This window comes from Chiloscyllium plagiosum, unplaced genomic scaffold (genome assembly GCF_037043375.1).
Source record: "Chiloscyllium plagiosum isolate Xiang-an unplaced genomic scaffold, Cpla_swu_hap1 HiC_scaffold_33, whole genome shotgun sequence".
NCBI classification, from domain to species: Eukaryota; Metazoa; Chordata; class Chondrichthyes; order Orectolobiformes; family Hemiscylliidae; genus Chiloscyllium; species Chiloscyllium plagiosum.
Window position 1 is genome coordinate 1,488,183 of NW_028270171.1, and position 12,787 is coordinate 1,500,969.

The following is a 12,787-nucleotide window of genomic DNA, read 5'->3' on the forward strand; positions in this document are numbered from 1 at the left end:
ATCTAAAGAAGAGGGATGGGCAAGACGCTAGAGGTCTACTGTGTGCACTCTGGGAACTGTGACTAAAGAGTGATTCAAATAGTTGAGAGAGAAGTTCATGAAACAAAGAGGGATCTAAAAGAGACGGATTCATTGAGAGCAAAGAAAGTGATCTCAGGAGCAGACATCCAGTGATCAGAGTTAGATCTACTGGACAGACAGGCTCATTGGTCAGAAAAAGAGATCGAGCCAGCAGATTAACTTTTCACCCATCTTTTCCCATTCACACATAGCACTGGAGAGCCACTTTGAAAGGAGAATGGAGTGTCCCCTCTGTGGTAATTCGTTTTCTGAAGCAGTAATTCAGCACCATGCTTGGAATTGTGATGGATCAAGATTTGAGGAAGGTAAGCAGTAAGCTGCAGCAACAGAACGCCCTGTCTCCTGCCCACAGACAGTGGTCAGACTGACAAAACTGTAATAGTTTGTAACTGCCTGTGCAGCAGGATCATATTCCCTAAGAGCTAAGTTTGCAAAAACAAGAACACAGTACACGTCTGTTTGACTGCTTATCCTAGGAGATGATCTTAGAAAGAAATTTTAAACCAAGGCTGTCTGTCCTTTTCCTGTGGTTCTGATCAATGTTCATGATGATGCAAGTTGATAAGCAGAGCAGCAGGAAGGATACATCCCTCTGTTGTTGCCAATGTTCCTCCCTCAACATATCAGTTCATTCATAGAGTCATAGAGATGTACAGCATGGAAACAGACCCTTCGGTCCAACCAGTCCATGCCAGATATCCCAACCCAATCTAGTCCCACCTGCCAGCACCTGTCCCATATCCCTCCAAACTCTTCCTATTCATGTACCCATCCAAATGCCTTTTAAATGTTGTAATTGTACCAGCCTCTACCACTTCCTCTGGCAGCTCAATCCATATACGTACATTTGTGGCATCTTGCTGTGTACCTTATAGTTCCTGCATTTACCTACATATAAGCACACTTGTTGAACTGGGCAGTGATTGAATTGTTCATAAAAAAGTGATATTGGGCTCCAAATGCTAACTTTGTTTCTCTCTCCACAGATGCTGCCAGAGCTGCTGAGTTTTTCCAACAGTTTCTGTTTTTACTGTTATTAATTGAATGATGACTGTAGCTCAACATTTAAATGACTCATTAAATGCCTCTGTTACTTATAGTTTAAACCTTGACCAATAACTCATTGTCTTTCATTTCTGTTTGTAAGGGTTGTTGACTCAGCATGGAGCAGCTTCAGTTGCGGTGAGTGTTTTAGCCATTATCCAGATTGTTTTATTCATCGTGTTTCCGGGCTCTACATCTCTATGACTCTAACTACAACTAACATGTAACTTTTATTTCGTAGTGACTTTCAATGGTATTGGTTCTTAGACTTTTCTGAAAATATCTCCACCCTGTAGATATGACCTCCCATTTACTACACACACATTCTCGTTCTAACTCTGTTTACCTCATGTTATATCTGTCTTGCGCTCTGTCTCTCTCCCTCTCTTACTCAAGCTCTTTGTCTGTCTTGCACACTCTCTCTGCCTCACTGCATGAACATAACGCACACTCTTGGAGATTGCTGCTCAATCAGCCTACAGAAGTCTGTACAATACATCAATGAAAACCTGTTCCCCAATTACCTATATTGTACACCTATGTACCTCATACCCACTGAATCATATCCTATAAGCCCCATAGATGTGGGGCGGCACAGTGGCTCAGTGGTTAGCACTGCTGCCTCACAATGCCATGGACCCAGGTTTGATTCCTGCCTTGGGCGACTGTCTGTGTGGAGTTTGCACATTCTCCCTGTGTCTGCGTGGGTTTCCTCCCACAATCCAAAGGTCAGGTGAATTTGCCATGCTGAATTGCCCATAGTGTTAGGTGCATTAGTCAGAGGTAAATATAGGATAGGGGAATGGGTCCACATCGGAGGGTTGGTGTGGACTTGTTGAGCAAAAGCCCTGTTTCCATAATGTAGGGAATCTAATCTAATCATGTATTGTCTATACTCCATATACCTGTACTGGGACACACACAAATACAAATGTTAGAACTGAGCCCAACCTGTAGGCCTCCATAATTTGTGGATGAACAAGTATATCCCAAAGACTGCATACACAGGGATTGTATGACAAGTGAGGATGGAAAATGGTTACAGTTTCACATTCTCACCTTGGAATTTTGACTGAAGCACTTAAAATCATGAACAGATTTGGTAAAGTTAACAAGGATGCATGGGGTCCGCGTGACTTGGCCACATGGATTCAGAACTGAATTGCCCATAAAAGACAGGAGGTAGTGGTGAAAGGGTGTTTTCTGGCTGGAGGTCCGTGACTAGTGGCGTGCTGCAAGGATCTGTATTGGGATGTCTGCTGTTTCTGATATATAATTGACTTGGGTGAAAGTGTAGATGGGTGGATTAGTAAGTTTGCAGATGATACAACAATTTGTGGAGTTGTGGATAGTGTTGAAGGTTGTAAAAGGATACAGAGGGATATAGATTAGTTGTAGATAAAGGCAGAGAAATGGCAGATGGAATTTAGTCCAGGCTAGTGTGAGATATTGCACTTTGGGAGATCAAATAGAGCCGTAGAGTCCGACAGGCTCTTTGGCCCAAAATGTCCTTCTACACTAACCCCATATCCTTTGAAACTTTACCTATCCATGTATTTGTCCAAATGCCTTTTAAATGTTGTTAATGTACCTGCCTCAACCACCTCCGCTGGCAGCTTATTCCATATGCGTACCACCCTCAGTGTAAAAAAAAAATTTGCCAGGTTCCCTTTTATTCTTTCCCCTCTAACCTTAAACTGATGCCCTCCCATCCTTGATTCCACAAAGACTGAGTGCAATCACTTTATCCATGCCTCTCATGGCCTTGTAACCTTTACAAGATTCCCCCTTCAGTCTCCTACACTCTAAAGAAAAAAGTCCTAGCTTGTCCAACCTCTCCTTATAACTCAGACCCTTGAGTCCTGGTAACATCCTTGTAAATTTCTTACACATTCTTTCCAGTTTAATAACATCCTTCCTATAGCAGAGTGACCAAAACTGAACACAATACTCCAAGTGCGTCCTCACCAATGTCCTCTACAACTACAACGTAACTTCCCAACTTCTATACTCAATGCCCTGCCTGATGAAGGCCAGTGTACCAAAAGCCGTGTCTACGTGTGATTCCACTTTCAAAGAACCGTGCATCTGAACTCCAAGGTCCCTCTGTTCCACTACACTCCTTAAGGCCCTACCATTCACCGTGGAACTCATGCCTTGGTTTGACTTTCCAAAATGCAAGACCTCACACCTGTGGGAGAGAGAAAGCAGGAAGAAAGGTGGGAGAGAGAAAGCAGGAAATTATAGACCAGTTAGTCTGACCTCAGTGGTGGGAAAGATGCTGGAGTCTATTACAAAGGATGAAATTACGACACATCTGGATAGTAGTAACAGGATAGGTCAGAGTCAGCATGGATTTATGAAGGGGAAATCATGCTTGACTAATCTTCTGGAATTTTTTGAGGATGTAACTCTGAAGATGGACGAGGGAGATCCAGTAGATGTAGTGTACCTGGACTTTCAGAAAGCTTTTGATAAAGTCCCACATAGGAGGTTGGTGAGTAAAATTAGGGCGCATGGTATTGGGGGCAAAGTACTAACTTGGATTGAAAGTTGGTTGGCTGATAGGAAACAAAGAGTAGTGATAAACGGTTCCATTTCGGAATGGCAGGCAGTGACCAGTGGGGTACCGCAGGGATCAGTGCTGGGACCACAGCTTTTTACAATATATATTAATGATATAGAAGATGGTATTAGTAATAACATTAGCAAATTTGCTGATGATACTAAGCTAGGTGGCAGGGTGAAATGTGAGGAGGATGTTAGGAGATTACAGGGTACCTGGACAGTTTAGGTGAGTGGTCAGATGCAGTTTAATGTGGATAAATGTATGGTTATCCACTTTGGTGGCAAGAACAGGAGGGCAGATTACTACCTAAATGGAATCAATTTAGGTAAAGGGGCAGTACAAAGTGATCTGGGTGTTCTTGTACACCAGTCAATGAAGGTAAGCATGCAGGTACAGTGGGTAGTGAAGAAGGCTAATAGCATGCTGGCCTTCATAACAATAGGGATTGAGTATAGAAGCAAAGAGGTTCTTCTGCAGCTGTACAGGGCCCTGGTGAGACCACACCTGGAGTACTGTGTGCAGTTCTGGTCTCCAAATTTGAGGAAAGACATTCTGGCTATTGAGGGAGTGCAGCATAGGTTCACAAGGTCAATTCTTGGAATGGCGGGACTACCTTACGCTGAAAGACTGGAGCGACTGGGCTTGTATACTCCTGAGTTTAGAAGATTGAGAGGGGATCTGATCGAGGCATAGAAGATTATTAAAGGATTGGACACTCTGGAGGCAGGAAACATGTTTCCGCTGATGGGTGAGTGCCGAACCAGAGGACACAGCTTAAAAATACAGGGCAGACCATTTAGGACAGAGATGAGGAGAAACTTCTTCACCCAGAGAGTGGTGGCTGTGTGGAATGCTCTGCCCCAGAGGGCAGTGGAGGCCCAGTCTCTGGATTCATTTCAGAAAAAGTTGGATAGAGCTCTCAAGGACAGTGGAATCAAGGGTTATGGAGATAATGCAGGAACAGGATACTGATTAAGGATGATCAGCTATGATCATATTGAATGGTGGTGCAGGCTCAAAGGGCAGAATGGCCTACTCCTGCACCTATTGTCTATATTAAACTCCATTTGCTATTTCTTGGTCCACTTCCCCAGCTGATCAAGGTCCTGCTGCAATTTCTGATAATCTTCCTCACTGTCCATGATACCGCCTCTTTTAGAGTCATCTATAAACTTACTAATCATGCCTTGTACATTCTCAACTAAATCATTTATATTGATAACAAACAGCACTGCGCCCAGCACCAACCCCTAAGGCACTCCATTACTCACAGTCTGACCAGCATCCCTCCACTATTACCCTCTGCTTCCTACCATCAAGCCAATTGTGTATCCAGTTTGCCAGGTCCCCCGGAATCCTTATGGTCTAACCTTCCAGAGCAGCCTATCATGTGGAACCTTATCAAAGGCCTTACTGAAATCCATATAGACTACGTCTATTGCCCTGCCCTCATCAATCTTCCTGGTCACTTCATCAAAGAACCCTAACAAATTTATGAGGCATGATCTCCCACACACAAAGCCATGCTGACTACTCCTAATCAAACCCTGTCTTTCCAAATGCACGTATGTCTTAACTCTCAGAATCTTCTCAAGTATCTTACCTACCACAGATATTAGACTTACTGGTCTATAGTTCCCAGGTTTGTCTTTGCAGTATTGAATAAGGGCACAACATTCACTACCCTCCAGTCATCCAGGACCTTACCCATGGCCAACGATGATGCAAAAATATCAACCTGGGCCTCTGCAATTTCTTCTCTAGCCTCTTGCAGTGTTTTTGGATATATCTAGTCAGGACCAAGAGATTTATCCACCTTTATACATTCTAATACTCCACCTCTACTGTGGTATGGACTGTCTTTATGATATGACCACTAACTTCCCCAAGTCTTCATGTCTTTCTCCCCTGTAAACACTATATTAATGAAAAGTTTACAGTTAATGGTAGGACTGTGAACAGTGTTGATGTGCAAAGGGATCTTGGGGTTCAAGTCCATAGCTCCCTGAAAGCCACGCTTGCTTTTGTTGGTTGGGGAATTGAGTACAAGAGTCAGGATGTCATGTTGCAGCTTTATAAGACTTTGGTTAGGTTACACATAGAGTATTGATTTCAGTTCTGGTTGCCACATTCCAGGAAAGATGTGGAGTCTTTGGAGAGGGGCTAGAATCCTGCCAGGATTAGAGGGTATGAGCTATAAGGAGACGCTAGAAGAACTCAGGTTGTTTTCTCTGGAGCAGTGCAGGCTGAGGGGAGACTTGATAGAAGTTTATAAAAGTATGAGATGCATAGATAGGGTTTGACGGTCAGAATCTATGTCTAATATTAGGAGGCATACATTTAAGGTGAGGGGGGAAGAGTTCAAAGGAGATGTGAGGGGCAAGTTTTTAAACAAAGAGTGGTAGAGTCTGGAACATGCTGCCAGGGATGGTGGTGGAGGTAGATACGATAAGGGTATTTAAGGGACTTTTAGATAAGCACATGGATATACAAGGAATGGAGAGATATGGGTCAAGGGCAGGCAGAAGGGATTAGTTTAATTTGGTATCATGTTCAGCACAATATCATGGGCCGAAGGGCCCATTCCTGTGCTGCACTGTTCTAAGGAAAGACTCTTTTCTGTGCCATAAAGGTATTTCAGATTTAAGGCAGAGGAAATAGAGGCAACACAAGGAAACTTTTTAACACTAAGTTGTGATCCAGAAAGAAAATACAGTAATAGCTGCCAAAATGACATTCCGCAAGTGCACTTGTAGCAAAATATATACAATGTTTTGGGGAAACAGCAGGGGGGATGAGATTGATTGATTGGGTAGCCCTTGCATGATGGGTTGAATGCCATCCTGCATTTTATGAATTTGCAGTTGCAAATAGTTGCATTACCCATTGGTTACACATGAGGGCACTATTGTTTGACAGAAACCACTGATTGCAATGCAAAATACTGGAGCTCAATCAGAGCCCATCCCCGCCAAGTACACTAACTCAAACTGGGCTGGAGATTCATAGGTAGTGGTCAGACACATGAAGGAGCACCGTCTGTCAATGTTGGCAGCAATTTAGTATCATAATTGCAACACTTCTCTTAACGAATTCACATTCTTGGTTTTATTAATTTTCACAATGAATAAGAAACAATAAATTTGACAGGGTTGCCACAAATCTGTTCTTGTATAGGTTTCTGAAAGATATGGAGTGGGCAGGTTTTCTCTGTGGAGTATTTATACCTGTTTAATTTTTTTCCTGCTGATTCAGAGTGAGAATTATCAGCTTGCAACTTGCACCAGTTACTTTCATCAACATTTGGATGGAGTGGGTTCAGTTGTTTATTCCAATATCACCGCAGTTCCACACTGCAGCACAGGTATGTTCAGGAGCGATCTGCAGTGTGACTCACTACTCTCTGTCAGTTTGCTCCCTGGTACCATATATTTGAATTATGGAATGATTTCAGCACAGTGCGTAATAATGAGCAGGAGTAAGCCACCAGCCCCATTGTGCCAGCACTGCCATTTAACAAGATCATGGCTTATCTGTTTGTGGTCTTAACTTCTGCTTTCTTTCCACGTAAACCTTGATTCCCTTGTTAGTCAAGAATCTATCTACCTCTGCCTTCAACAGCACCTTCCAAACCTGCAACCTCAATCTGTTAGAAGGACAAAGGCATTAGGTGCATAGGAACACCATATCTGCAACTTGCTGTCCAAACCACATACTGTACTGACTTGAAAGTGTATCACCATTCGTTCAGTGTCTCTGGTTCAAAGTCCTGGAACACCCTCCCTTGTCAGTGATGTGGGTTTCCTTATATCACTGCAGCAGTTCAAGAATGTTGCTCATTCCCACCTTGTCCAGCACAATGATCGAAAGACAATAAATGCTGACCTGACCATTGAAACCCAAACCTTTAAATGAATGTATAAAATATGAAATTTCATCTGTCACTTGTCACCCATTTCACCAACCAAGTTTTAAGTCATCTGATAAATTTTTAAATTGTACCCTTTACATTAAGATTTAGAACATGAATATATATCAGGAAGCATATTATTATAAAAGAATGTACATTAAATGCCCAGTCTTTCTACTTCATCTTGTTTGGCATATCTTTTTTTTCCTCCAGGGACCTCTAGATTTGTTTGCTCTACTTTTCCCAGTCATCACGAAAGTTCAAATTTTCAGAAGAGGTCAGAGATTCCCTTGAATTTACCTGATTTTCAGACCCAGGTTGCTAGAAAGCACAGAGGTTTCTGTATTGAACAAGCTATACAGGTAGTTCTTTTATAATATGATGGTTGTGTTCTTGCGCAACACTGCGTTTTAGAAAAATTGCACTTTAGAAACAGCGCTCAAGGTCTTGGTGCTGTAATCGCGTTACAGCCAACATTTTTTAAAAGTTCACAGTTAATGGTAGTTGGTGTTCATGGATGCGGATCGTTAGCTGTCTTCCTGTTTGTCCTATGTAGTGTTTTGTGCAGTCCTTGCATGGGATTTTGTACACTACATTGGTTTTGCTCATGCTGGATATCGGCTCCTTCGTCCTGGTGAGTTGTTGTCTGAGAGTGGCTGTTGGTTTGTGTGCTGTTATAAGTTCTAGTGGTCGCAGAAGTCTGGCTGTCAGTTCGGAAATGCTCTTGATGTATGGTAGTGTGGCTAGTCCTTTGGGTTGTGGCATGTCTTCGTTCCGTTGTCTTTCCCTTAGGCATCTTTTGATGAAATTGCGGGGGTATCCGTTTTTGGCGAATACATTGTATAGGTGTTCTTCTTCCTCTTTTTGCAGTTCTGGTGTACTGCAGTGTGTTGTGGCTCTTTTGAATAGTTCTTGATGCAACTTCTTTTGGTTGCTTTCGTAGTTTAGGACTTGATCTGTGTGTGTGGCTTTCCTGTATACCCTTGTAGTGAATTCTCCGTTCGGTGTTCTCTGTACCATCACGTCTAGGAATGGGAGTTGGTTGTCCTTTTCTTCCTCTCTAGTGAATCGGATTCCTGTGAGTGTGGAGTTGATGACCCAGTATGTGTTTTCTATTTCTGTGTTTTTAATGATTACAAACGTGTCATCCACATATCTGACCCAGAGTTTGGGTTGAATTTGCGGTAAGACTGTTTGTTCTAATCTTTGCATTACCGCTTCTGCTATGAGTCCAGAGATGGGTGAGCCCACATATGCAATCAATAAGTACATCGGCACAGTGGCACAGTGGGCGGCACGGTGGCACAGTGGTTAGCACTGCTGCCTCACAGCGCCAGAGACCCGGGTTCAATTCCCGCCTCAGGCAACTGACTGTGTGGAGTTTGCACATTCTCCCCGTGTCTGCATGGGTTTCCTCCGGGTGCTCCGGTTTCCTCCCACAGTCCAAAAATGTGCGGGTCAGGTGAATTGGCCATACTAAATTGCCCGTAGTGTTAGGTAAGGGGTAGATGTAGGGGTATGGGTGAGTCGCGCTTCGGCGGGGGCGGTGTGGACTTGTTGGGCCGAAGGGCCTGTTTCCACACTGTAAGTAATCTAATCTAAGTAATCTAATCAAACAGCTAGATCTGGATCCAATATACCGACCACTGCAGCGGACAGCTGGAACTGACAACCGGAAGTGGCAGATTCAAACCACTACAAATGCCGGAGGAAAGATCACAGAAGCGCGTCACAGGAGGCTCCCAAGCACTGAGGATGTCACCTAGACAGGGGACGAAACGTCTGCAACACAAATTCCCAGCTCGGCGAACAGAACCACAACAACGAGCACCCGAGCTACAAACCTTCTCCCAAACTTTGAATAATCAGCCTAACTCCGCTTGTGGCTGTGAAAACAACACCTAAAATTATTTTGTCGTAATCAGTTTTTTTTTGAAGTTATTCACAATATTAAGAAATAGGTTCTAGTTAAAGATTCTTCAGATAATCACAGAGATTTCAACATAATTATAGATACACAAGTAACCAAAATATAGTAGAAGCATTCGGGGAAATTGTTCAAATATAGATGTGAAAGTAGCTGTAAAAATTTACATATCACTAACTTTATAATAGGAATTAATACTACGAACCTTATAGCAGTTAGTTAGAACCAACTTTCTTTTGTATTTTTTATAAATGTATATAATTGGGACAGTGGAAAATATGAGGAGTAACAGAATTTGATAGAGATAGCAAAGGATTACAAGGGGCAACAGAATTCAAGCAGTCCTTAGAGATAAGCAAATCTGGGACAGGTCCGAAGAACTTTGGAATGCAAATTAATAGGATGCATAAAAAGATCACAAGACCTGGAGATTATAATGTCTGTTAAACATCATCAAACCATGGGAATCTGGAACTGTCCATAGGAATGCCCATCATTGATTAGGTGTTTCACTGATTGAATATATAGAATAAGGGGAAGGATACAGTGACCATGTTGTATGTGAATATTGTAGCACAAAATGTTTAAACATGCTGTATTTTATTGTAAAAGCCAGAGCATCATTTGTATCTCTTCTGATCTGAGCTGAAGCTTTGAGAACGAGTATGTTCTCACATTGAGGCCAGATTTGGGGAAGATCTTTGGCTCTCTCCTTGCATTAACCGGTTTTTGTTTGAATAAGAACAAAGTCTGCCACGTGCCTGAGTCCTGCTGCCTCCTGAGTCTTTGTCCCCAATTGGGGAGGATATGCTGCTTCTCAGTCATCCTTCTCCAGATGCTTCCACTGGTTTGCAAGAGGCACAAGCTGGCTGGTCCACTTATTTAGAAAGATCTCTGGCTTCTCAATTAAAATTTATAGTTTACAGCAACAGCTGAAAGAAAATCTGGGTTTCCAGTGGATTATTGCAGAGAATGGAGAGAGAGCTGAAGGGTTTTCTGTATCTTGTTCCCAGCCCCAAATTGTTCAGTGACCTGAGAACTAATCACATGGCTGTTGGTAAATATGTCATTGATAACTGGACACTAGACCACAAACCAATTAGCTTCTTGTTGCCATCCAGAGCTCCATTTGTAGATATACCCTTGGATAACTTGCCTTGAAAATTTGTTCTCCAACAACCTATCACCACTAGTCAGTGGCCTGTAGACTATGCCAAGCAATGTCATTACATCTGTTTTAGTTTCTTAGCTGAAGCAATTAGATTCTATCCTTGGCCTCTCTGGGAACATCCGCTTTCACCAGCCCTGCTCTCCTTAGTCAATGCTGTTGCCTCTTCTCCTTTTCTTCTGAACACCTTGTACTTCTCTTTTTTGAGTCAAATCTCTGTTATGGCCACAGCTTCATATTTCACTTGGCAATCTGTGCCCATAACTCACCAATTTTATTAACCACATTGCATTTGCATATATGAACAGTAACCCTGACTTACTTTATAACTTCCTCCCTTGTTCTAACCTCCCCCGGTAATGTACAAGTTTTGGTGCTCACAATCTCCCAGTATTCTGGTATTGGCCCTGGCTGTATTTTACTGCAGCTTATCCAATGTGTGAGATCTAATTTCTTTTAGAGCTGGTTTGAATCAGAAGCACCTGCCCCTGCCAAAGACCACCACTACCACCCCACCCCACCCCACCACCATCATCTTTCCAGCATTGTATAATCTGCTTTATCCTCCAATGTTATGGTCATTTTCAGGTGGCACAGGGATTAATGCACAATTAACTACTTTTGAGGTCCTGCTTGCTAATTTTCTGTTGCTGCCCAAAATCTGACGGAGGCTCTCATTTCTCTTTGTGCCAAGCTGGTCACCCTCCCTGTCTGTGTGCTCTGTAGGTACTTAGTGACTTTGGTTCCAGGGAGGAACCTTACCATTATGAATTTATGACTGAGGCTGCAGAATGTCTACCTATTCCCCTAATTATCAAATCATCTATCACTATTGTTCATCTCTTTCTGCAGCTTTCTGTAAACAGAACCACCTGTAGCGCCATGCGCTTGAGTCTGGCAGCATTCCCCAAATAAGCTGTTGCTTTGATTAGTGTTCAGATAGAATACTAGTTGAAGGCATCTGCTGTTGTCCTCCTAGGCTGCCTGGTGGTCACCTGTTCACCCTCTGTGTATATGGTTACACTGCAGGATGACCACATCAATAAACATGTTCTCCATAAAGCTCTCCACATTGTGGATGCAGTGCAGTAACGTCAGCTTCCGCTAATGATGCTTCCTGCGCTTCTAATTATCTGGCATAACAGATATATCCTGGAATTTCAATAAGGCATTCCTTTAAAAAAATCACGAGTTAGTGATGTCACTTAGTGAAGTAAACCAAATATGTTTATTTAATTTTTATTCCAGGTAAGTATTTTTCCATTTGTTTAGACTAGTACCCTAACTTTGAATAAAGGAAAGAAAGCAAACAAAGTTGCGATATTCACTCGTCAATCAACTCACTATCTTCCTGTGATCTCACAGCTTCATTTTCCAAACACTTCAGTGAAGTGGTTCACCTTGCTCCTGGTCGGCTTCAGCCTACTCCCAATCTGCTTCACACTCCTGTGCGGGGATTTGGGTGAGTGGCAGTGGCAATGAGAGTGAGCAGGTACACCTCTGATAATGCAGGCCATCTTCTTATTTTTGTCTGTTTAATACAGAATATTTTCAGAAGACGACAGCAGTAAAGACACAAGAGTGTCCACTTTGTGGTCAGTCTTTCCCCACTAATGAGATAATAGAACATGCAGCATTCTGCAATGGCCCTGGCTTCAGCAGGGTCCTGGAGCAAGAGATTCCCAACTACAGCAAGGCCCCAGAACGAGAAGGTGCCAGCGACACCATGGAACTGTTTTGGAGGTATGTTCAGTTAACTTGCCTCCAAATGGCTCAGCTGTCTTCTATCTGTAGGCTACAGATTCTTTTGTCAATTGATTTTGGTGTCTCTGACACTATTATCGCTGCACTGTTAATTCAGAAACCCCGCTAATGTTTTGGGGACCCAGGTTCAAATCCCACCATGGCAGGATTGAATTCAGTATGTAAATCTGGAGTTAAGAGTCTACTGATGTCCATGAAACCATTGCTGATGGTCAGAAACTCCCATCTGGGTTCTCTCCTGTTCTTCAGGGAAGGAAATCTGCCATCCTCACCTGGTCTGGCCTACACGTGACTCCAGACCCACAGCATTGTGGTTGACTCTCA

The 12,787-nt window shown here is 42.9% G+C and overlaps 1 protein-coding gene across 3 annotated transcripts in view; it reads left to right on the forward strand.

The window, feature by feature from the left end:
* Positions 1-12,787, forward strand: part of LOC122542067 (uncharacterized) — a 50,235-nt gene that overhangs the window by 22,685 nt on the left and 14,763 nt on the right. For all 3 annotated transcript variants that reach the window (XM_043679365.2, XM_087978169.1, XM_043679364.2), the window contains 4 exons: positions 273-386; positions 1,229-1,263; positions 6,950-7,058; positions 12,244-12,442. In XM_043679365.2, the coding sequence (XP_043535300.1) occupies positions 299-386; positions 1,229-1,263; positions 6,950-7,058; positions 12,244-12,442 (431 nt within the window). In that variant the 5' untranslated portion in view covers positions 273-298. The remainder of the gene's footprint in view (positions 1-272; positions 387-1,228; positions 1,264-6,949; positions 7,059-12,243; positions 12,443-12,787) is intronic.